The sequence below is a fragment of the Momordica charantia genome, unplaced genomic scaffold (assembly GCF_013281855.1).
Source record: "Momordica charantia cultivar OHB3-1 unplaced genomic scaffold, Mcharantia_2.0 BLBB01000049.1, whole genome shotgun sequence".
Taxonomy (NCBI): domain Eukaryota; kingdom Viridiplantae; phylum Streptophyta; class Magnoliopsida; order Cucurbitales; family Cucurbitaceae; genus Momordica; species Momordica charantia.
In genome coordinates this window covers 1,486-26,942 of record NW_028275205.1, presented here as the reverse complement: position 1 = coordinate 26,942, position 25,457 = coordinate 1,486, and the positions used below count along the sequence as shown (strand labels likewise).

At 40.5% G+C, this 25,457-nt stretch overlaps 1 protein-coding gene and 2 pseudogenes across 4 annotated transcripts; 2 read left to right on the top strand and 1 right to left on the bottom strand.

Moving 5' to 3' along the window:
- The first annotated feature begins 806 nt into the window (after positions 1-806).
- LOC148207852 (terpene synthase 10-like) lies at positions 807-3,260 on the top strand (annotated as a pseudogene). Its single transcript, XR_015787618.1, has 4 exons — positions 807-974; positions 1,179-1,449; positions 2,115-2,500; positions 3,038-3,260. The product of XR_015787618.1 is annotated as a terpene synthase 10-like (transcript).
- Positions 3,261-18,445: 15,185 nt separating this feature from the next.
- On the top strand, positions 18,446-20,763 carry LOC148207851 (terpene synthase 10 pseudogene; annotated as a pseudogene).
- A 1,392-nt stretch (positions 20,764-22,155) lies between these two features.
- Positions 22,156-25,167, bottom strand: LOC111025533 (tropinone reductase homolog). Of its 3 annotated transcripts, XM_022303398.2 has the most exons (5): positions 24,021-25,167; positions 23,707-23,913; positions 23,403-23,619; positions 22,497-22,606; positions 22,156-22,412 (listed from the first exon to the last, which is right to left on the bottom strand). In XM_022303398.2, exons 1-5 carry the CDS (start codon positions 24,072-24,074, stop codon positions 22,230-22,232), a joined length of 771 nt encoding a protein of 256 aa, XP_022159090.2. In that variant the 5' UTR covers positions 24,075-25,167; the 3' UTR covers positions 22,156-22,229. The 3 variants fall into 3 exon arrangements, with proteins under 3 accessions (XP_022159090.2, XP_087974377.1, XP_087974379.1); XM_088118251.1 differs by lacking the exon at positions 24,021-25,167 and having other exon boundaries at positions 23,707-23,894; XM_088118253.1 differs by lacking the exon at positions 24,021-25,167 and having other exon boundaries at positions 23,403-23,623; positions 23,707-23,848.
- Positions 25,168-25,457: the final 290 nt, after the last annotated feature.

Below are 25,457 nucleotides of genomic sequence, written 5' to 3'. Positions count from 1 at the left end.
GCGGTAGATTTTTAAAAGTTTTGTAACCTCTCCATTTTATTTATTCTAAATGACTATATTCACTTATTTTTTACAATGGATTAAAAGTATTTGAGGATTCCTCCCACACAGCTAGGTTTTTTTGCTTTTAGTTTCACCCAAAATGTCTGATATCAATGGAGATAATTGTCCTCTCTTATATACCATTTATCACCCTCTTCCTTAGCCAATGTAGGACTTTGTTTGCATCCCTTGTAATCCCAACACGTCCAACTGATCTATTATGTTGTTAGAGAATCAATTGCACAATTACAGACGGTCGGGTTGCTTATCTCAAAACATGACATTTCATTCAACCAACAAATGTTTGATCGAGATTACGAGTCACAGCTGGTCGAACTTATAAGGTCGGTCACGTTACGAGTCACAGCTGGTCGAACTTATAAGGTCGATCACGTCGTGGTTTCTAGATTACGGAGAAAGATCTTGCGTACCAATCTCTCCTAGCTTTTCACATAACAAGTCATATTTTATTCTCCAACAAAAATAATGGCCAATTTTTATAACCATTTTATTTTTTTGTTTTCTATCCTTTTGAAATTAAACTTATACATACTATTTTTCATATCTCAATATTTTTGTCCCCAACTTTTGAAAAAGCTCTACATTATTTTGTCCTCGACCATTTAAAAAATTTAAAATCTAAGCTAAGAGATATGTGGACGAAGATTTGGCACATCTATATATTTGGATGATGTATGTGAAACTTACTCTACCATCAAGAAAAGTTCAGTTCAGTAACACCACACCAACACCATCTTCCATCAATGGCTCTTCTCCAGTCTCTTGCTTTTTTCACAATGAGCCCTTTCATCAAACACGTTTCTTTTGCTTTGAAGCCTTCTTCGGTTTCTCGCAGGGTTAACGTAAAGGACGACGCTGCAAGAATGTTTGATCAGACCATAGTTCGACGATCTGCAAATTATCAGCCTCCCGTGTTTAACATGAGTTCATCCAATCGCTGACAAGTGAATTTGCGGTAGGGAAAAATAAAACGTATTAGTTGTTTACTTACGATATATATAATTTTGCAGCCAATATGAACCTAGCTCATCGGTAATTGACATATATTCTTTATCTCGAAGTCGGAGGTATATATAATTTTGATCAATTGGTAGTTGCTTTAATATCCTTTTCAGGGAGAAAAATGTACAAAGCGCTTCAATGAGTTGAAGAAAGAGGTAGGAGTCATCATGAACGAAATAATCGACAATCCTTTGAAACAACTTGAACTCATTGATACTTTGCAACGACTTGGAATCTCGTACCACTTTGAGAATCAGATTAAGGATATGTTGGAAAGAATATATAACCAGAGCTATATGGACGATGATTGGAAGAAGAATGATTTGTATGCAGTAGCTCTAGAATTTAGACTCTTAAGACAACATAGATTTAAAATTTCACAAGGTATCCATCATGTGCTTTTCTGTTTTTTTTTCCATTTTTTTAGGGTAAAAAAATTATTCACCATCTTTATATTAGGTATAATATTATATCAAATTATACAAACCACTAGAAAATTAGTCATCAAACTTTTAATTATGAAAATTAAACTCTAAAACTAATTTGATTATAGTTTTTGTTAACATTATGTTAACTATTTCATTAAATACTTATCTTTTACTTTTTCTTCTTCCTCCCTACTTTCTCTCATGTTTCCTCCCTCTCCACTCGGAATCTTTGTGGTTTATCCTTTCATTTCTTCCCCGTCGCCAACCCCACAACTTTGACATGTGAGAATGAGAGACTCTTGGGTTATATGATCCCACGTTGTCTATGGAAGAGTTAGATGCTAGTTTATAAGCTTGAGAGAGCCTTTATAGACCTATTTGGTAACGTTCATGTTTCTTGTTTTTTTGTTTCCAATTTTATTAATAAATCTAAACATTTCGCAACTGTTTCTTATTTCTTGTTCCGATTAGGGTCATGTCATTCTATTTTTATTTATTAAAAAGTATGAAACGGTAACATTACTAAACGGGTCCTTCATTTTCATTATTTTTTGGAATAAAAATGCTCAATTCCAATCAAATGCACTTCTTCCTAACAAACTATTTTTATTTTAATGGCAGATGTTTTCAATCACTTTCAAGATAAGATGGGAAACTTCAACCCGAGCCTATGTGAAAATATAAATGGAATGTTATCTTTGTACGAAGCTTCGTTCTTATCAATGGAAGGTGAAACTACTTTGAAGGTAGCGAAACGTTTTGCAATCACCTATTTAGAGAAATACATTATTATATCGTCGAGTAGGGACGATGATGAACTTGATGCCACCATTGTTAGACATGCTCTGGAGCTTCCATTACATTGGAGAATGTTAAGATTAGAGGCAAGGTGGTTCATTGATATATATGAGAAAAGCTCATATGAATCCTATCCTTCTTGAAATCGCTCAATTGGATTTCAATATCGTGCAATCTATCCATCAAGAAGATCTTAAATATGTTTCAAGGTAAAAGCATATATACACATGTTCCCATTTCAACATTCAACATTTAATATCATGAAATTGTTGGAATTAATTTTAATAATTAATTCATATGTGGTAACATATATTTGAGCTATTTAACGGGCATATAAGTGATTGTTAAGGGTCCATGACTTTCCATTAAGTGGTACGGTCTACTGACTAGAAGCCCATTAATCTTAGGGGATTATGGGAAACCTTAAAATTAACATATAAATATATGGTTATGGTCCCAATACACTATGTCACTTGGTCCCAATCAAACATAGATAATTGTCCATATTCGGTTCGGGTTGCATAGTTGAGGAAGACCACAAACCACATATTCTTGCAGGTCATTATCAATCTATCTAATGATTCCAGGTAATTATAATCTCTTTATAGATTTTGATTTTCTTCCATATTTAGATTCTTGATGTTGATTGTTCTTGAATTTTATGGCTTTTATTTTAGAATAATTATGAATGAGGATTCCTTTAATTTTCCACCCGAAATGATCTGTTTTATTTTCTTCATGTGAAGCTGGTGGGTGAGCATTGGAATTGGAGAAAAGTTGGGCTTTGCAAGAGACAGGTTGATGGAAAATTTCTTTTGGACAGTAGGTGTTGGATTTGAACCTGGTTGTGGATATGTTAGAAGAATGAGTACAAAAATAAATGCATTGATTCCACTAATAGATGATGTCTATGATGTCTATGGTACATTGGATGAACTCCAATTCTTTACCTATGCTGTAGAGAGGTAAGTGCATAATTGGTGGTTCTATTTTAGGTTATAAAGTTTTTGTTAAAATTATATTTGTGTTCTTAGCTAAATTTAAAAAAAAAAAAGTTTTTGAAAACTTCTTTTTTTACTTATATTTTAAAAATTAGATAAAAAAACAATTGCATTTACAAGCTTATATTTTTTGAAAATAGAAAACAAAAAACAAAATGATTATCAAATCAGACTTTAAATTCTTACCATTAACAGGAACACAAATATTACTTCATTTCTTAAAAAATTTTAATGAAGTAGTGTGTTCTCGACTGATTCGAATTAATATGGAAGATTGACTCACGTAATTGTCTAGCCTAATTATCTATGTAGTTAATTTTCTTAACCTAATGTTTGATCCTGCAACTATACAAGGCTCAAACTTAGATGGTCGACGTACGAAGGAACCTGTATAGAGAAAGTAAAAAGCTCTGATACTCAAGTCAGTACACAATCCGACCTATTACTCTAGATAGAATAGTTTCGCGTACCTAAAGAATGAGGCGTGCGGCTCTCTTTATAGGTGTTGAGCTTCTGACAGCGATAGAAGAGCTGTTATGACTGTTTCATAAATCACGGCATGTTGTCGGAAAGACGATTGAGTGATTTTGTAATACAGCTCAACCTTGTTGGCCAAGCTATATTCTATTGGTCGAGGTACTCTATGTGGCCGAGCTATGAATCAAATTGTGAGATACTTCATGGTCGAGCTATCTCTTAAGGCCGAGGTAGTTTATGGGCGATGTACCTCTTATGGCGAAGCTATCTCTCATGACTAAGTTATCTCTTATAGCTGAGAGGTACTTCATGGTCGAGGTGTCTCTTATGGTTGAGGTACCTCTGCCTATATCTCTTGAGGTCGAGGTACCTCTCATTGCCGAGCTATCTCTTATGGTCGAGGTGTCTCTTATGGCAGCGATCTCTTTTGTTGGTCCACGTGTCATGTTGTTTTTTTTATCACTGAACATCTAATTTATCCCCTATTGCAGTGTAGCTATTGAAAAACTAGGAGTATAGACCATTTAGAATATTTTTCAACCTTTAAAATTTAAATGTCAAGAATTTTTTTCTTTTTTGAAAAAAATAAAATTCTTTAACAAACAAGAGAACAATCCTGAGTGTTGGATCGGTATGACAACCCTAGAGGGGGGTGAATAGGGTTTAATTAAACTTTATAAACTTTTTACTACGGTGGGCCCAAATTTAAACAAATAAGTAAACTTTTTTAGGAACAATTAATTTTATCACAAATTAAACAATAAATTAGAAATACAAACACCCTAATTAATTTCACCACCCAAATAATTCAAATATAAACATTGAGCATAAATATGAATAACAAATTCGAACAATTAATTTTATGCAATTTGTAATTAAGAAAATTAATTGCAAAAATTAAATAGAGTAGGGTTAGAGAAAATGACACAGGAAATTTTATAGTGGTTCGGCAATAACCGGCCTACTCCACTCCCCAAGCGCCTCTTGAGTATTCGATTAAGAAACTTTGACTCTTTCCACGGTAGGAGTCAAATCGGTATAAAACCTTCTTTTTCCGGGAGCAAGAAGAAACCCGATCCTTTCCACGGTTCAGGATCAAACCGTTACAACGCTCTTTTTCGGGCTCAAGAGCAACCCTTACAAAGGATATGAAAATTTGAGAACGAATTTACAAACTCTCTCAAAGAGTGGGTATACAAATATTTGCTCACAAATTTGTAAGAAAAAATTCTTACAAATAAAAGCCCTCAAATTGGCTAAAAGAAATAAAATTGGAAGCTCAAATATCTCTCAAATAAAAAATCTCCCTCAAGAATATAGAACAAAAATTAAAGCTTTGAAGAGACATTAACAATGTAGAAATTTGGAGAGAAAATTGGGAGAGAATGAATTGTATAAAATGTTGAAGGAAGTGGGGTTTAAATAGGTGAGGAAAAGTTGAAAATAAATTTGAAATCGAAATTGAATTTGGGCCATTAGATTTTTAATGATTGAAAATCAAATATTGAGATTTAATTGAATAAAATAATAAAATAATAATAAAATATTATATATGGATGTGTGAAACGGCTATATATATATATATTATAATATAATATATATATATTTTTTAAAACAAATATGCATTTAATGTGATGTGATATATATATATATATTTTTCTTTTTATTATTATTTTTTTTTCTTTTAAGTTACCTCAACGGTAACTTTGTTTTTTTTTTCTTTTCCTTTTTTTTTTGACATCATGTCACATGTCAACATTTTGTTGGACCACTTAGTTGATTCAGCTGCCACGTCATCCATCTCGGGTAATTTTTCTTCCAACTTCTTTCGATCATAATTTCTTCGTTTGAGCTTCGATTTGGGTAATTCAAAATTCGTTGGAATCATCGTATCGAGCTCTACGTTGTGGAAACTTTAAAACACTAAAATTATCAATAAACAAAATATGTATTATCAGTAAATCATATAATATTATTGAAGCTCATAATAAATTTATGTTTTATAACAATAATTCTTACACACCAAAAACAATTAATACTAAGTGTGTTTGTTATCATCAAAACATTAATTAATTAAATTAATTAACCGAGATTAAGGATCAAAAAGTCAACACTGAGTAGCTATATAGACCAGCCAATCTGGATATCAAACTCCTAGTAATTACTTTCCTCGACCTCGAGAGCCCTACGCACAAGGAAGTGGGCACTATAATTTTCATCTCTGTCAATCCTATCGAAGGAGATAACATTGCAAGGATCCTTCAATCTCATGATCTTGTTGATCACTCACACAATTTCAGTGAGATCGTCTTCTTCCATTTGCAGTATGTTTGGGGAAGAGAATACCCTGGACACGTGGAGGACCCCTATTGGTGCTCCAAGATGACTCATGAGTCATGCCCAGCTCGGACGACCGAGATCACCACTACTAGCGTTGTTAGATGCTAAGTATGAGGGCCGAGGTAAACCTGGCCGAGGTCCGACCTACCGGGAAGCTCGGTGGGGGCCGATGCGAATTACTGTCAGCGGCGTGATTATCGGGCATAACCGTCGGTCCCGAGATTACTGGGCGTAACCGACGATCCCGAAATTACCGAGTGTAACCGTTGCGAGATTAGCGGGACTACCATCCATAAGTAGAAGACTTCACTCCACGATCAGGTACGATGATTTCTGGCCTCGAACTAAACTGGGAATCCGACCTATACTGACTTGATCGTCGGAGTGCTCACTCTTATGTGCAGGTCCGCCCAAGTGTTCAGATCGGTCCGGAGGCCGAGTTTGAGCTGCAATCTGAAATACACTATTGTGCATATCCTTGCATAAACATTTGGCGCCGTCTGTGGGAACTGACAATCCAAGTTATCCCAATCTTTTTAAACCATTACGCGAGCGAAAATGGCTCAACCCGCAAACTCGACCAATACGGCGGATCGGAGGACCCTAGCGGCCAGCGATGCCCACCAGAGGGAGGTCGGAGCAGCAGCGGTAGAGGGGCAGGGTCACGACGGCCTAGCAACAGAACCCCTCCGCAGGTCGGCACGGATCACCGCGCCTGCCCTACCGCCTGCGCACCCGAGGACGTCCAAGGTCACCCGTGGCCGAGGTGGGACCTCTAAGAAAGGCGCCCGGGGTCCAGCCCCGGCTCCAACAAGCGAGAACCTTGGTGTACTCCAGAGAGAGATGGAGGCAATGCGCACACAAATGCGGTCCATGGAGGAAATGTATAACGAAATGATGCTAGCTGCAGGCGTAGGGTCCCGATCTGAAAATCAAGTGACGCGCGCGGACATAGGCGAGCAAAGGGGTTCCCACCTCGGCCTAGCCGAGGAGGAACGTCCCGAAGACAACGAGAGCGAGGGGTACACTCGCCAGAGGGGAGACCTCCGTGAGCATCTCAACAGAAAGAGAGGCTCGTCTCTCCGAAAAGGGCCGTCACCATCCCGCTCACACAGGAGCTCCAACCAGCAGGTTGAATCCTCTCACAATCCCGCAAGGATGATCACAAGGGAGGAGTTCGACCAGCTGAGGGGCAAGCTCGATGCTCACGTGGAGGCCTTAAAGGCCAAATGTGGGCAGAAAGAAGATTCACTGAACGATGGCGACTTGGGAGAATCGCCCTTCACCTCGGACGTTTTGGAAGCACCAATCCCTCCGAAGTTCAAAACTCCTACCGTGAAGCCTTATGATGGGACGAAGGACCCCAAGGACTATGTTGAGGTCTTTGAAGGCATCATGAACTTCCAAGCGGCATCAGACGCAATCAAATGCCGCGCCTTTCAGATCGCTCTTACTGGCATCGCGCGATTGTTGTATCGGAGACTGCCAGCCAGGTCGATCTCGACCTACTCTCAGCTGAGAAGGGAGTTCCTCGCCCAGTTCTCTTCTCGGCACTATGACAAAAAAGACAGCGACCCATCTCGCCACCATCAGACAGAAGGAGAAGTTGGCACTCGCTTTAGTCACCTCGGCCCGACGGCTTAGACCATACTTCCAAGCCCATACGGTGGTGGTGCTCACTAACTTGCCCCTAAAAAGCATCTTCCATAAGCCAGAAGCTTCTGGACGCCTAATGAAGTGGGCAATGGAGCTAAGTGAGTACGACATCCAGTTCGAACCCAGAACTGCGTTGAAAGGACAAGCAGCGGCAGATTTCATAGTCGAGCTCACACCACCTTCCGAGCTGAGCGAGTCCGACCTACCGTGGACAGTCTATGTCGACGGATCCTCCATTGAGAAGGGGTGCGGAGCCGGGGTCCTCCTGCTCAGACCAAGAGGCGAGCGATTTGAGTATGCCTTGCGGTTCGGCTTCCGGACTTCTAACAACGAGGCTGAGTATGAAGCATTTATTGCCGGCCTGCGAATCGCTAGAGCATTGGGGGCCTCTTGTGTTAAGGTCTTCAGTGACTCCCAGCTGGTTGTGAGCCAGATCAAGGAAGAGTACCAAGGCAAAGACTTCCAAATGGAGAAGTATTTGGGCAAGGTCAGATCGTACCTCGCCCAGTTTCGGACTTACGAAGTAAGCCGGGTTCCGCGAGCAGAAAATTCTAATGCTGACGCCTTGGCCAAGTTAGCATCGGCGTACGAGACCGACCTGGCCAGGTCGGTCCCTGTCGAGATCTTAGATAATCCCTCGATCTCAGAGCCAGATCTGATGGAGATCGGCGCTCCAGAATCCTCATAGATGGACCCGATCGCGGACTTCATTAGGGGCAACTCACCACAAGACCCCAAGGAGCGCAGAAAGTTGGCAAGGCGGGCAGCTCGGTTCGTGGTCCGAGGTGGAGCATTGTACCGACGTGGCTTTTCCCTGCCTCTATTGAGATGCCTAACCCCTGAAGAGGGCCTGTACGTCCTCAGAGAGATCCACGAAGGAGTGTGCGGCAATCACTCAGGCGCCCGGTCGCTGTCAGCCAAAGTGATCCGACAAGGATACTATTGGCCGACCTTCAGCCAGGACGCCAAGAAGTTCGTTAGAACTTGCAACAATTGCCAACGCTACGGAACCATAATCCACCAACCTCCCGAGCTGCTCACCCCCATCTCGGCCCCGTGGCCATTTGCGCAGTGGGGGGTAGATATCATTGGTCCTGTCCCTTTGGGCAAGGGCCAGACCAAGTTCGCTGTGGTTGCTGTGGATTACTTCACCAAGTGGGCCGAGGCCGAGGCGCTCTCCCACATAACGGAATCCAGAGTCACGTCCTTCGTATGGACAAATATCATATATCGCTTTGGTATACCGCAGGCCATTGTGACAGACAATGGGAAGTAGTTTGACAACGCCAAGTTCAAAGACTTTTGCAGCAAGCTTGGCATAAGTCACCTTAGCTCGTCCCCCGCACATCCGCAAGCAAATGGGCAGGTGGAGACAGTCAACAAGATCATCAAACGAGGCATCAAACTTAGACTGGACTCCAAGAAAGGCAGGTGGGCCGAGGAGCTACCAGAGGTTCTATGGTCGTACCGGACCACCCAAAGAGAATCGACGGGTGAGACCCCGTTCTCCCTGGCCTTCGGCTCCGAAGCTGTAGTCCCGGTTGAGATCGGCATGCCATCTGACAGAGTAGAGCATTACGAGCCCACGGCAAACGAGGAAGAGCTGCTCCTCAACCTCGACTTGTTGGAAGAAAGAAGAGCAATGGCCCAGCTACGCCTGGCGGAATATCAGGGCAGAATGGCCAGACATTACAATGCCCGCGTTCGACCTCGGGTCTTTCAGGTCAGACATCTGGTCTTAACGAGGGTCCAAACACATGTGGGTGCCCTTGATCCGGCCTGGGAGGGCCCGTTTGAGGTCAAGGGCATAGTCCGACCTGGGACGTACGTATTGGCCGATCTGCAAGGAGACGTCCTCGCGCACCCGTGGAACGCGGAGCACCTGAAGCGTTATTATCCTTGAGATGTCGGAAGGGTTTTCAATGGATCTGTAAACACTGTTTCAAAAGAATTATGATCGGAATAAATGTGATGATTTAATTTCATGATTCCGGGTTCGACCAGAAATTAAATGGGGGCCACGGACTCCCACACGGTCGCATTTCAGCAGTCGGTTCAAATTCAATCCTCCAAAGCCCAAGGGTACGAGGTGCGATGCCAAAACCGCTGATGAACTTAAAATTCAAACCTACCTTCAAGGTAAAGGGACGATGTGAAACACCTACCTTCAAGGTAAAGGGACGATGTGAAAAGTTCAAAATGGTCCAGCCTTTGAACTTGGGGGTACGAGGAGCGATGTGAAGAATAGCTACGGACTTAGGATTTTAGCCTTTTAACGTTTTCAAGTTAAGGGTGCGATGTTAAAGGTGCAATGCATTGAATGCTAGACAGAGATGCAAATTCAAACTTTCAAATTATTTTAATTAAAGGCGCGACCTCAAAAGTAAGAGGTGCGAGGTGACAGTTCAAAGAAAAAGCGAAGAAAAGATGTTGCCGACAACAAAGTAGAAACAAATGGGAGCCTCTTTATTGAATGGAGAGCAGAGCCAAGGCTTATAGACCTTGTAGCTCTGTCCTGACACTTACAAACAAAAAAGGAAGAGAAGAGAGACAGAGAAAAGCCTCATGAAGGATGATCGCCTAAGAGTCCGCCTGAGGAGCGCCCTCCTATGCGGTGCCGACCTGGTCCTCTTCGAGATCGGAGTAGTCAGAGTCCAGATCTCTGACATACTGATCCACCAACGCTTGGGGGCCAGAGGTGCCGCCAGGCCCAGACGCCCACTTCTCGGCATACCTCCTTTTCAGACCGCTGAGATCGATCTGAAGGTCAGGCATGTCGGAAGCAATGCCCTTCATGAGGAACTTGAAGCCCGAGTCAGGGAAGTCCTTGGCAAATCCATCGAAGTCAGGATGCTGCCTAAACGACTCCTCCAGTAGGACTCCATTGCTGAGACGCTCCTTCGCCGTCTCCAGCTCTGCAGTCGCATGCTCCAGCTCCTTATCCTTCGCTTCAAGCGCCTGGAGCATGTCGTCCTTCTCCTTCAGGAGTTGGAACTTCTCCTTCTCCAAGCCCCTGGTGATAGCGTGGGCAGCTCGGAGTTGGGCCTTGCGCCCGTCCTCTTCCTTCTTCAGCAGCTCGGCCTGGGTCTCCACCTCGGCCTTCAAAGTCTCCACCTCAGAGTGAGCCTTCAGCAGCTCATCCTTCATGGTGGAGGAAGCAGCCTCCAAGGCAGCAGAGAACTCCTCTTTCTCCCTCGCTGCCAGAACTTCCCTCCCATCCAGCTCGGCCTTTACAGCCAGAGCCGATTGAATGGAAGCAACAAACGCCTGAGAAAAGGTACAAAGAAAAAAGTTAGACCGAGCTACCTGTTAGGTAAATTGAGCCAAAATAGGCATCAGTCTTACCTCAGCGGCGTAGTCGATGGTCCTCTGCAGAACGGACCCTGGGTCGCTCACAAATTTGGACGCCCTCCTTAAGCAGCGGTTCAAACTTGCAGCCGAAATGCGGGACACCTGGTCCCTCAACCCGGCACTTGACGGCTGAACTCTGAACCGTGCCGTCACATCGGACGTCCCGCCCATCCTGGCCGCAGGATCGTCCACCCAATCTGCGAAACTTGCAAGCAAGACCCCGCAAGCTCCGGCCTCCAAGGGGGAGATCACCTTCTTTTTCTTCCTTCTTCGCTTCAGAGGGGCTTCCTCCCTCACCTCATCGCCCAAAGGCAGGGCGTCCACCGCCTCGGTCTGATCCCTGGGGCGCTTCTCCCTCGAGGGACCCCCAGAAGACTCCAGCTCGATCACTGGGGCTGGATCTTCCGAAGCAGGCCCTGCCACAGCAGGGGCGGCAGGTTTCGAACTCTGGGCGGCCTCAAGAGCATGGGCTCGGCCCTTGGACTTGCGCTTCACGCTGCTTGCAAATCCGCAAACCATGGCTGCAAAATAAAAACAGGGGTCAACACAAGGTTAGAGGAAAAAGGGGGGAGGCAAGCTCGGCATACCAAGTTCAGAGTTCGGCCTTGAGGATTCGATGGGACGAACTGCAGGGTTGTAATCTAGCAGCCCGGACTCAAGCAGCAGCTCGTCGGTCACCAAGGTTCCGACCTTCCTACCCCTCGGAAAGCGCTCCTTGTAATATTTCAACGTGTCGAAGGAGGCTTGCGTAAGCTCGGGGACTGGTCGGATTGAAACTGCAAGAAGACAAAATCTGAGTTAGACCTGAATGACCGAAAAGAAAATTACAAAAAGCAAGAACTACTCCGTACCAAGGTTCCCAAACCTAGTGGGGACGTCGAAGAAGAAACGACCTGACTCATCCTTTGCGAGCCATTCCCCAGAAGCGTAGAACCACTTCCTCACCCATCCCTTGATGGAGGTCGGCCCTTTAACTATACCGCCTGCGCCTTTCCTTGCGCACATATAGAACCAACCAGGCTTCTTAGCTATCTTTTTCGCTTCGAAGCACGCGAGGAGCTGGTCTACGTCCAACAGCTCGGCCTCCTCACTATCCCGAGCTCGTAGCCAAAAAAGGATGGCCAAAGCGAAAATGACACCCCACCCATTGGGGGCCACTTGGGCCGGAGCCAACCCAGTCCGGAAGAGAAATTCTTGGACAAAAGGGTGAAGGGGAAGTCTGAGGCCGTACTCAAACATTTTGAAGTATAGAGTGACCCATCCCTCCGGAGGATTGTCAGCTCTCTCCCCCTCCTCCGGAAGCCTGAGGAGGATGTTCTCAGAGATAGCGAACCCCCTACGAAGGGATCCGAGGTAGTGCTCAGGTATCCTAGAAGGGTATTCCAAACCCTGACCTGAAGTGGAGGCGTCACTATCCTCCCCGTCATCGGAGAATCTAAAGTTTTCTATCTCCTCGAGCTCGGACTCTAACCTATGAGCTAAGTCCTCATCGGATCTTAAGTTGCTGCTAAAAGAGGACGACATGGCAACTACGTTCGAAAGAGAAAGTGAGGGAAGAGACCGACCTACCAAGGGTTCGAGCTGCCTTCAGATCGAACTCCAAGAATTCAGGGAACGTAAGGTATGACCTGAAGGATTGGGGGCATTTATAGCCCGTCGGAAGAATTTCCCCACCGTACACGTGTAATCAACGAGCGGCTAGGATCCTCCCTAAGATCCGAAACGTCGGAATATTTGAATATTCCGACGATAAATCTTCTGCGACGGTTATATTTTCCCACGAATAGGAAGTCGCCACGCGTCCAAAGCGAATCGAATGAACTTCTCTGCCAGGTCGAGATCGGACCAGACAGAGAGGGGGCCAATGTTTGGGGAAGAGAATACCCTAGACACGTGGAGGACCCCTATTGGTGCTCCAAGATGACTCATGAGTCGTGCCCAGCTCGGACGGCCGAGATCACCACTACTAGCGTTGTTAGATGCTAAGTATGAGGGCCGAGGTGAACCTGGCCGAGGTCCGAACTACCGGGAAGCTCGGTGGGGGCCGATGCGAATTACTGTCAGCGGCGTGATTATCGAGCATAACCGTCGGTCCCGAGATTACCGGGCGTAACCGACGATCCCGAAATTACCGAGTGTAACCGTTGCGAGATTAGTGGGACTACCACCCATAAGTAGAGGACTTCACTCCACGATCAGGTACGATGATTTCTGGCCTCGAACTAAACTGGGAATCCGACCTATACTGACTTGATTGTCGGAGTGCTCACCCTTTTGTGCAGGTCCGCCCAAGTGTTCAGATCGGTCCGGAGGCCGAGTTCGAGCTGCAATCTGAAATACACTGTTGTGCATATCCTTGCATAAACACAGTAATTTCACCACCTCAATCGAATCAATCTATACTTGAATTGGGTAAGACACCCATCAAAGGAGATTCCACAGGCCCTCCAAGATAGTCATGACCTCCAACATCTTCACACTATTTTGAACGCCAATGAAACGAATGCCTACAAGATGACAACACCTTCCCAATTTCGCAACACTTAACCCAAACCCCTTTTCTTATGAGTCTTCGATCAAGTCGCGTTGGCACTCAACGTCCAAATATGAAAAAGGGGGTTTGCTATTTATTTTTGGTTTTGGAGTTGCGTTGATTTTGTGAATTATGACTGTGCTAAGCGTTTGCGACTCCAATATGGTACCATTTTCAACAATAATTTTCCTAATATTGTTGAGAAGAACTTGCGAACTAGGTTGCTCCCTTTGAAGATCACATTATAATTTCCATGCGTCCAAATCGCCCACGAGCATATGATCATAAACACCTCCAACTCGTCCATGGTCGTATTATCCAGCATCCTATCCCAATAGTCCCAGGTTTTCCAGCTTCTCTTGTCAATTACAAAAAGACCCAAATCAGGATTCAAAAAAATATTTCTAAGCGGTTTTGTTACCTTACAATCCCAAACAGATGAATTGTCATTTCTTCATCCTCCCTGCAAAAAACACAACACAAATTAGTAGAGATTCCTTTCTTGCAGGGATTAGTTTTTGTAGGAATAATGTCCTTCACAAACCTCCAACACGTTATTTTTATTTTAGGCGCCACCTCTGCTTTCCACAACTATTTTGAATATTTATATTAGAGTAAGATTTTGTCCATCTCATTTTGAACATTCATTCTGAGGTGATAAGCAGTTTTAACAGAGAAAATCTCCTTCTTGTCTAGCCCCCAAATGATCTTGTCATCCAAGTTGCCTCTAGGTAGATGGGTTTGAAAGATTTGCTCTACCTTAAAAGTAATGTTGATCTTTTCGTCATCCTAATTTCCCCCTTCTTATTTTAGCCAAGCAACTGAAAGCTCTCTTATACTATTAAGGACATAGATGGGTTTAGATGTGCCTTCTCATGGTATCCAGGGATCCGAACCTATAGAATACTGTGGCCATTTCCAACCCGCCAACGATACCTTTTTCGAAGAGCTTACGACACCAGAGAATATTTTTCCAAGTATAAGAAGGTTTGTTTCCCAGTTTAGCCTTCATGAAAGACCTTGTCTTGAAATACTCTCCCCTAAGAGTTCTTGCCAAAAGACTATTCGGATGTCTCAAGATCCTCCAACTGTGTTTCGCTAACATTTCCTAGTTGAAAGAAGTGATGTATAGAAAGGTCGTTCCCTCTTAATCCTTCTTGATGCATAGATGCTTCCAACTTTGCCAATGAATTTTCCTGTCCTCAGTAGTCGACCCCACCAAAAGCGGGAGAAATGGAATGAAATTCATTGCAAAGAGAGGTTGGAAGTTTAAAACAGTTAAGGCTATAAGTGGGGATTGTCTGAGCTACCACCTTAATCAGAACTTCTTTTCCACCCATCGAAAAAACTTTCCTTTCCATCCTTCTCGAGCATGTCTTTCAAGCAGTTAGAGACTTGACACCTATTTCTAGAAACTTGAGATGGCAATCGCAGAACTGTCCCAACTGAGCAGAGAAAGGGACATTAAGTTATATTCCAATATAGTCGATCATTGTCTGCCCTCGTGTTTTTGCTTGTCATAAATAGGGACTTCTCAAAATTGATGGTTGGACCCGAAGCCTTCTTATAGGTATTAAGAATCCCTTTAATTGTTTGACGATCTTTCCAAGTTGCACTTAATAAAATAAGGCTGTCGTATGCAAAATAATAATAATAATAATAAATGAGTGAGAGAAAGACAATATTTATTAATACGAAAGGCATTAAAATTGTGTTTCTCTTCTTCTCGTGTGAGAAAAGCAGATAAACCTTTATAACCCAAAAGAAAAAAGGTAAAGGGATAAAGGATCTCCTAGTCTAAGTCCTCTGTTTGGCTTGAAAGACGTCCCAGGCATTCCGTTTATAAGAATCGAAAAGTTGAGCGATTTCATGCAATTCATTATAAGATCGATCCATCTGTCGCAAAACCCCATCTTTCCTATTACCAGTCTCAAGAACTTCCATTCCACTTTATCGTAGCCTTCAAATATATCAAGCTTAAGCGTTGTTGCTCCCACTTTACCCACTTTTAATTTTGCAAGGAATGAATGCGTTCAAACCCTAGTAGTAGATTACTATAATCAGGTCCAAACATCGATTAGGTTGGAGAGATGATGCCATCCAAGGCCTGTTTCAATCTATTAGCCAAAGTCTTCGCAATGATTTTGTAGATTACATTGAAAAGACTAATTGGTCTGAAATCTTTCATACATCTTTTTTCACTTTGGGATTAGGACAATGGATGTATTATTAAGTTGTCCCACAACTAAATTACTATTTAGAACCTCAAGCAGATGCCACTCATTTCGTCTCCGACAATGTCTCAATACGTTTGATAGAAAATGGCTTGAATCCCGTCCAGGCCGGAAGTTTTCATGGGATGCATATCTTTAATGGCCAAACTAATCTCGTCAAGTGTGAACTCCTTTGAAAGCTTGTAGTTCTGGTCGGCCGAGATCTTATTCAGGATTACTTCCAACTCATCATTTATAACTTACATGCTCAGCTTACTATAAGAAAATAGTTGTTTAAAGTACTCCACCGCTATATTTCCAATCTTCTCCTCATTTTCTTCCCAATTGCTTGCCTCATCTTAAGAGCCCCTTAATTCAGTTTGATTTCCTCCGTTTGACTAGCTCTGATGTGGAACCATTTTGTATTTTTGTCCGTGCACTTTAGTCAATCTTCCTTAGACCACTGCCTCTTCCTCACGAAGCTTTTCAAATTCTCTTTCAGTCGTCCACATAAAACTTCTACCATTCATGTTATCCAGAAGGGGCAACTTGTGAATTTCCTATTCTTTTCTTGGAATAGCTTCGCGGATAGAACCCCTAACCATTCTTTGTTCCATCTCAAAAGGTCATTGATACAAGCATCCAGCTTCTTCTGAAAGAATATTGCTGGTACGGCTTAGAACCCTTGTGTGCAAGTGTACACAACCATTGTAGCAAGTGATAAAAAGATCGTATCCACACAGATTGATAACTAAACACTTCAACAATTACTTAAGAAAATAAATAAATTAACAAAATATGTTTTGAACAAAAAAAACTAAAGGAACCCAAACAAAATAGTGCATAGATGATTTGCTAAGAAAAAACAGGTAAGAACCAAACAGAACCAAACTGATTAAAGGAAAGTGTGCAAATAAGAGATTAAATACTGATGTTTAAAAGGGTGAGGGGGAAGAGTTTATGGGACTTTTTCTAGGCTACTCTAACGATGCTGCAGCATTAACGATGTTGATATACTAGCCAAATAGACACAAAATCTTCCCAGATTTCCAGATTTTCTACCATTTATGTTTTTAGACAAACTTGACAACACATATACTCAATTTATAACCTTGATAGGTGAGTCTTATTCCTAAGTACCCACACTATAAACTCAAGTAGATCTAACACGAGTTGAAGCCAAACACTTCCTATTACAATTTTCCAAGAGTTAATAAGAAGATATTCTAATATGTTGGCCAAGCACATTGAAAATAAAACGTTAAAAACAACTTCAACTCCGTATATATACGGAGTTGAAGTTGTTTATAGCCTAAGAACAAGTTCACAACATCCTCCCCTTACAAATAAACTTAGCTACTCAATGTCATACAAGAAAAGGGAAGAAGAAAATACAAAACTCGTGCACTAAAGAGTACAGAAGAAGAAGAAAATGAAGAACAACAGCAACTCTTCTCTCTTTGTTGTCTTCTTCAACGGTTTCTTGGGAGCTTTCTTCAAGTGAGAGTGAAGTGATGGGACGGGGAATGTTGGAGGCACCCCTCAAATACAAGCTTTTATACCCCTCTTGATTTTTGGGTAACGCAAATGATAAAGTGGGCCCAGCTTAGCATAACATGTATTTTTCCGTTTTAATGCAGTAATTTTTCGGGTAAAAGTTGTCATCGTCAACTCTGCCTTTTCTGCCTTTTTGCTTCCGATGCTGCAACATCAACAATGCTGTAGTAAAACATTCAAAATTAGGCAATTCTTCATAACTCTCAGCATTGTCTATTAAGATAAAGATGTTAATGAATGTAAAACATTATTTGCATAAAAATCAGTATAGAATGAGTGTTAGTGTGGCTATCCTTAGCTAATTTATATGAAATTCTTGCACAAATAACTCTCTTTTGGAGAGTTATCAAATATCCCCTTCGAACTTTCCCTACCAACCAACACTCTTTGAACAATCTCTTTACATTCCCCAAACGAGGTCCATAATTCCTCGAAGTGTTGGGGTTTGCGCCTATTCCTGTTATAAACGCCAACCCTATCCTCAGCTATCTAATTAGCCAAAATTGGTCTATGATCTGAAGCTAAAAACATTCTTTCCCACACCCCTAGTGTCTTCACGTTCTCCAAATTCCAAATTCTTGGCATCATTGTGTTAAAAATTTCAACATTGATCAATTTCGTTGTTACAATCTTACAAACCAACGCAAACTTGAGGTTGTCATCATACGCAGAGATCACATTATGCTCAATTTCAAAATGCTTCCCTTTTTCCTCTTCCCGTCAGTTTCATCCTCTCAACTTGGTGAATTTAGGGCTCGTTTAGCTGTAACGTTTCTGTTTTTTAATTTTTAATAAAGAAAAATGAATTGCATTTTCCTAACCTTCATGAATTAAAGTATGATGAAACAATCTTTTTATTTATGTTTTGGAACAAATTGGAAATAGGAACAAGAAAGCAGAAACTTGATAATGAGAAACAAGAAACATAGTTAGGTTCAAAATGCTTAGACTTCTTAAGAAAATTGAAAATGAGAAATAAGAAACGGGAACATTACCAAACAAGCCCTTAGCAATTCATCCGCCATCCTTTGACCCGCAAGATCAAAGAAACCGATCTCCTTACCGCAGAGGGAAGGAGACCTTGCTGGGATCTTGCTGCAAGAACCAACTTCCATACTACATGAAACTTTATTTAATTCTTACTAGTCTTCATTTTGCAGTAAATAAATCTTTAATTCTCTTCTAAATGGTAATTTCAGATGGGATCTTGCAGCAATGAACCAACTTCCATACTACATGAAACTATGCTTTCTTTTTCTCCACAATTCTATAAATGAGATGGCTTTTGAAGCACTTAGAGATAAAGGAGTTGACGTCATCAAATATCTTAAGAAAGTGGTACAAACCACTGAACCTTTTATTAACTTTCTAGCTTCTTAACGTGTGTCAAGATTGAAGAAATAACTCTCTAATTTTACTCTTATCAAAATAATTTAATGGTACAGTGGGTAGATTTGTGCAAAGCATATATGCAGGAGGCAAAATGGTATTATATTGGTTATAAAGCAACGCTGCAACAATATTTGGACAATGCATGGATTTCAATATCAGGACCAGTTATATTAGTTCATGGGTATGTTTTTGCGACATCTCCAATTGTAATGGATGATTTGGAGAGCTTGGTGGAATATGCTGATATAATCCGTTGGTCGTCAACAATTCTACGACTCGCTAATGATCTAGGAACATCATCGGTATGCGACCCTTCATCATATTAAATACAAAATAGAAAAATTGTAGTAAGATGTCTTATGTTTTTCAAAATAGGTCGCCTGTTTTTTAAAATTTTCAAATATAGCACAAAGTTTTACTTATAACAATGATATATCAAATACGCATATCAATAGTATATCAGATACTCATATCAGTAGTAGTATATTTTTTTTCTTTTTTTTAGTTCAACATGTTGGGGAGGGGATTCGAACTCACAACCTCTCGGTTTGAAGTATATGCCAATTATCGCTGAGGTATGCTCGCTTTGGCATATTAGTAGTATATCAGATGTATATCACATACATATATCAGTAGTCAAATATATTACAGATATATTATAGATGTATATCATTTGGGTAAAGTTGTCATTTTAAAATTGGACCTCCATTAAAAAAAAGTGTTATATTTGAAAAACTAAATGTTGGTTGCTATTTTGCTAATTTTACTAAATATTTTTGTCATATTTGCAACTATCCCATAAAATAATACAAAATTAAGATTATTATGAAATTAAATGCATACTTTAAAAAAACATGGCTACACATGAAAGGAAGTGGACTAAAATTTTATAATTACAAAGTATGTAGATTAATCACTTTGTTTATAAATTATAAGTTGTAAAAGAAGAGATTAATTATAGAGTTCTAAAATAAATTACTTGAGGAAACCACAAAGAGAGGCTCTTAGGCAAAAAAAAAAAAAAAAAAAAAAAAAAAAAAAAAAAAAAATCTCAATCTCTTTTTGTAAATTACAAACGAACTTTTAATGATTCTTACCTTTGGACATAATATTTACGGCTTTGTTTTTTGTTTCACTCAAAATAGCTTCATAGATAATTGTCTTCTCTTATATACCATCGATCATGCTCTTTCGTAACCAGTGTGAAACTTTGTTTGCATTCTGCTTACAAACCCAAAAAGAAACTTTTCCAATTTATTAAAATACAATCTAATTATATTTAATTCTCTCTCATATATTTTACCAATTTCGTTGAGCTAATACGTTCATACGATGAACGTAAGGATGAGCTAGAAAGAGGAGACGTCCCAAAATCAATACAATGCTACATGAAGGACAATGAAGTCATGGAGAATGATGCTCGTGATTATATAAGACATTTAATAGACGATGCATGGAAGAAATTAAACAAAGTTGAAGCTGAGAATTGCGTCTTCTCTCAAGTGTTCATTGAGATGGCTAAAAATCTTGCTCGAATGGCTCAGTGCATGTATCAACATCGAGATGGACATGGGCATGGCATAGAGCATCAAGAAACAAAGGATCGAGTCGTGTCCCTACTTATTCGACCAGTTCCCATTCAACATTAGGAAAAGAACAACCTAAGTTTATTTAAGTAAGATATTTTACTGCCAACATGAGCATAGCCCAATAATTATTGCCATGTACTCCTTCCTTCGAAATTGGAGGTTCGATCTCCCATATCCCCAAATTGTTGTACTAAAAAAGAAACAACTAAGATATTTCACCAAGGGTACGGACTTAGAAGAAATGCATGACCTACTAAAATTATCAGAGAAATTGTTATTTCTGTACTCCAAAGTTTTTTCTAAGTTTGGGTCGTTTTCTCCCAACTTTTTTTTTGTCCTTCCAGACATAAAAGTGCACTTTAAAATTACTTTCTACCTCCTAGAGATTGGCTACAATTTTTCAAACATTATCGTTGGAAATAATTTGGTAGATGGTATATATTTGGAATTAGTTTTATAGAAACATTATTTTAAAAAATCCCAAATAATTCTGGTAGGGTATACACACAAGACTTGCTTCCTTTTTTTTTTAATCCTTAACAAATAGGTAAATACAAAGTAATTTCAAAAGGTATTTTACGTCACGAAGTGCAAAAAAATAAAAAATAAAGTTTGAGAAAACCACCCAAACTTCTAAAATAAAGGTATAGAAATGACAATTTCCATAATAAAATTCTCTGTTTTTAATGTCTAAGTACAAGACGATTTTTTTTCTTTTTTAGTACAACATATGTTGGTAGAATCAAACTTACAATTTTTTGATTGGACATATATGCCAATTAATGCTGAACTATGACATTTTTTTTCAACCTTAAATACAAGATATATTATATTTTGTCAATTTTCTCTAATACCATACATTGAAATATCGAGAATCAACTGTGAGAAAAACTTTTCAACCATTTTTGGTACTTCTTTGAAATTCATTGTGAAAATTTAGAAAAATAAATATTATACATAATAAAAATTAAACAAAAGCAATCATAAAAACAATAAACTATAATAAAAGAGCACGTCCCTAATACATGAGTTCAGTGTCCATTTGATTTTTGAAGTGGAAAATTTAGTGTAAAAAATTTGGAAGAATAAACGGCCCTTCCACTCGGTTCGTTCCTGCTCGACGGGTAGGTCTTGCAGTTAAGCTCCCTTCTGCTTTTGCACTCGAGGACCAATCTCCGTCTGGCCCGAGGAAACCTTTGCATGCACACCTCCGTTACCTTTTGGGAGGCCTACGACCCATAGAAACTGTCTACCTGAGACTGTCCCTTTTCAGAGTGGTATCTCACCTCCGGAGACCCTTCTTCGCCCTCCACCTAAGGAAAGGCCCAGAGTGAAACTCATTTACCTATCATCTTACCAGCCCCAAAGAAATATATTGCTTTTTGACAACATTGATGAATGTATTACTTTTGTTGTTTTCCTAATCCTCCTTTGCTTCTTTTCCTTTGCTTCAAAGAATTGAAGAATTTAAACCTCTCAAATTCGTATCTTGCTCTTTTAGGTTCTTTAAATTCCGTGGATGGCATAGCTACTGAAATTAATGCAATCAATTATGTCTCTTCTAGAAGTTGGTTAGCTACCTCTCATTTTGTTCTAGGATTCTTCCCATTCGTAGGTCATGGCATGCAAGAAAGGCTCGTGCAGCTGCCACAGGATTTGAAAAAGGAATTGATCGTGATAAGTGCTCAAAGAAGTGCTTAAAGAGGTCGAAAAGTGACAAGACTGGAAACTCAATGCTAAGGCGTGCCAAAAGGGTAGACAAAGACAAACTATTCCATCATTGAACTGAGAAAATTGTCCCTAACATAGAATTTTTTAGATCTCAAACATTAGCCAAGAGAGTAAGCAAATACAGTATGGCCCCCATCAACACAAATGACTTGGCCAGTAATATATGATGCAGCCGGAAGGCAAAGAAATGCAGCAACCGACGAAATTTCTTTCGGCTCTCCAACACGTTTCATCGGAGTAACAGCAAGTACCCGATCCATGGCGTATTTCTCCATCGGATTCTGCAAAACATGTTTCATGTTCATGTTTAAAATCCATTCAAATTTGTTTCTAGTGATAATAAAATGGCATAGTGAAGGGGTTACGAGTGGAGCATCTCCACGAGTGTTGATCACCCATGGTGCCACTGTATTTGCACGAATGTTATCCTTTGCCCATTCACATGCCAAGTTCTTTGTTATCTGATTTATGGCCCCTTCACAAACATATACCAATTTACTTCACTTAGTAATATCATAATCAGATCATAATCAGATCATAATCAAATACAAAAAAGAAAAGAAAAAAGTGTCAGCCCTTCCATGGTTTTGTTAGAGACAATCGACCTTCTACATTTACACAACGGTATAACATTGTCTATTATATACTTATATCTTTCTACACTTCAAAGTCTCTTCTCTCATGCAAGTGATTTAGACTAAGCAACAACCATTCAAGAAAAGAAAGCTCATGAGAGTGAGCCATCTAGTATTATTTCCAAAAGTATACAAAATTCACTCATTTTAAGCATTTTGGGCCAAGTTTCAGCGTTGCTGGAGCATCAAGTTTAATGCCCTACGAAGAATCATGTTTTCCTAATGAGAGAATATGTCTTGAGCAACATCCCAAATCTCTTTAGGAGTTGAAAGTAGAAGAGAACTCTCCTCAATTTTGGTCATCGGGTTAACTCTGATCGTATTCCCAACAGTTTTTTACACTCAATGATAGCCAAGAGAAGAAAATGCAATGTTTAACTTTGAAGTAACTTTTCTTTTTGGATTTTAGTTAGTATTGGGCTACCTTCACTAATCTCACCAGACAACCATCCAACCTCGCTACATTCGAGTGTGAATTAAATCTGTACAAATATTAAGTTCTAACTAAGTACTTGCTATCTACCACCATGCTTTAAATTTATTCCTATTAATGACCATCAAATGGTTTTGAAGGATAATAAGATTAGATGAATCAGTGAAAGAACAAAGAAACATTGGGAAGGTCAAACTTTATACCTTTAGAAGCTGAATACAGAGTACCAAATGGAAAGGAAGTGACGCCTGCAACTGAGGAGATGAACACAATGTTTCCAGATTCTGAGGCTTTCAGTAATGGATGTGCAAGTTGAGAAAAATGGAATGATGCCTCAAAATTTGTACCCATAACACATGAAATGTCTTGCTCTGTAACTGCTGTGCTACTCTTGAACAAACTCAACCCAGCATTATTAACCTAGCTAGATTGAAAAAAAAAAAAACAAAACCCATCACAAACTCAACCCCTTGATCAGTTTTCAACTAATTGAAGAGTAGATTTTACCAGAATATTGAGTTTGCCACCAAACAGAGAGGAAACAGTTTCAATCAGTTTCTCCCTCTGTTCTTTGACAAGCACATCACAGACGGATCCGCTCACTTGAAAGCCCTGATTCCGCCATTGTTGCAGGATTTGATCAAGCTCCACCTGGTTACGAGAGCAAGTGTGAACACTGGCCCGAGTGCGGCTAATTCTTCCACAATGGCACGCCTAAAATCGTAAAACAGAGAAAAAAAACAGAGGATCGGAACTAGGGTTTAGGATTTAGAGTTTAATTTTAATTTGGATTGAAGAAAATGAGCGAGTATTGAACAAACCCTATTCCGCGGGTTCCGCCGGTGACGAGAGCGGCCTTCCCCGTGAGCGACCATCGTTGATCTCTGCTCAGCATCCCCACTTCCGCCATGGCTGTTGGAGGAAGAAATTGAAGTTGTTCTTCAACTTCGTCTAGTAAAATAGGAGGAATTTTTTTCCCATTGGCGAATGCGGATTCCATCCATTTGCTTCCTTTGGGTTATTGGTCAGTGATATCACACGTTTTTCACGAGGAATTCGTGATAATCGTGATTTGATATACGTTTATTCGCGTGGATTCATTGTACTCACGGGTTCTAAGAATTCGGGTGGTGATATGGGGAGCAGATCTAGATATATTCCGATCCGATCATCACCGTCTTCGTCTAACAAACGACGGCGACGGAGGACATCGGAATCTGACCTGAATATTGGGGAAATTGACAAAATAAACCTCATGTAATTCCCTCCTACCTTACTTGGGTAATACGAATCGTCGGAACTTTCAATTTTCCCACGTCCGTTCCATCTTTATCGCACTCACACTGTAGCATTCTTCACTCGACTCAAATTTGACTGTCTTCACCTGCGATTGAAATTACATTTCTCTAAATCTCGTTCTCGTTCTCCTTCGTATTTCGATTGCGACTCTTTAAGGTAACTCTGACCCTGTCGTCTTCAAGCGGTGAGACGAAGTGATTTTGGTAGCAGATTACAACGAAGGAGATTTCATCGTTAACTTTGGGTTAATGCATTTATCTCTCGAATTGCTTAAGATTTTCATTTTAATTTCCACTATTTTAGCTATTGTTCGTCTGTCTCTTTTGCTATTTTTGTGGATTTTTTACACTGCACATCTAGGGCTTTCAGAGAAGAAAAAAATAATACGTAATTGGCGCCATGGAAATGAATCGATGAAGGAGAAAATCTTGTTTTTGAAAACCAATAATACTGGGGGGCTGATGTTGAAATAGCCAGAGCCAAAAATGAGATTGAGAAATACAGTAAACATGAAAAATCGAGAGCTAGAAATATCGAGAGCTAGAACATCGAGAGCTAGAAAGATCGAGAGCGAGAAATATCGAGGACGAGAGAATCTCCAGTGATTTACAATTATCATGAGTGTGCAATAGGAAGAGCGAAATCGAGAATCATCGTGATCGATACAGTGAACTTGAAAATCCAGAGCTAGAAATATCGAGAGCTAGAACATCGAGAGCTAGAAAGATTGAGAGCGAGAAATATCGAGAACGAGAGAAGCTTCATTGATTTGCAATTATAGGGTGTGAAATAGTAGAGCAAAATCGAGAAACATCGAGATCGAGAAAAATTACAGTGTTTTACATTTGTATTTTCAACTAGTTGCGTGTTTCCCTTTCTCTATCTTCTTAATCCGTGATTATGTATCATGTTAATTATTAATTTTTGAACTACTTGCATGTTTCCGTTTCTCTATCTGC

What these genes read in the sequence shown, in the direction of transcription:
- LOC111025533 (XM_022303398.2), bottom strand. Translation starts at nt 24,074, where the DNA reads ATGGTCGCTCACGGGGAAGGCCGCTCTCGTCACCGGCGGAACCCGCGG. An exon ending in GGCGGAACCCGCGGAATAGG is followed by an intron (nt 23,914 to 24,020) that starts GTTTGTTCAATA and finishes TTACGATTTTAG; the next exon opens with GCGTGCCATTGTGGAAGAAT. An exon ending in GTGGCAAACTCAATATTCTG is followed by an intron (nt 23,620 to 23,706) that starts GTAAAATCTACT and finishes CAATCTAGCTAG; the next exon opens with GTTAATAATGCTGGGTTGAG.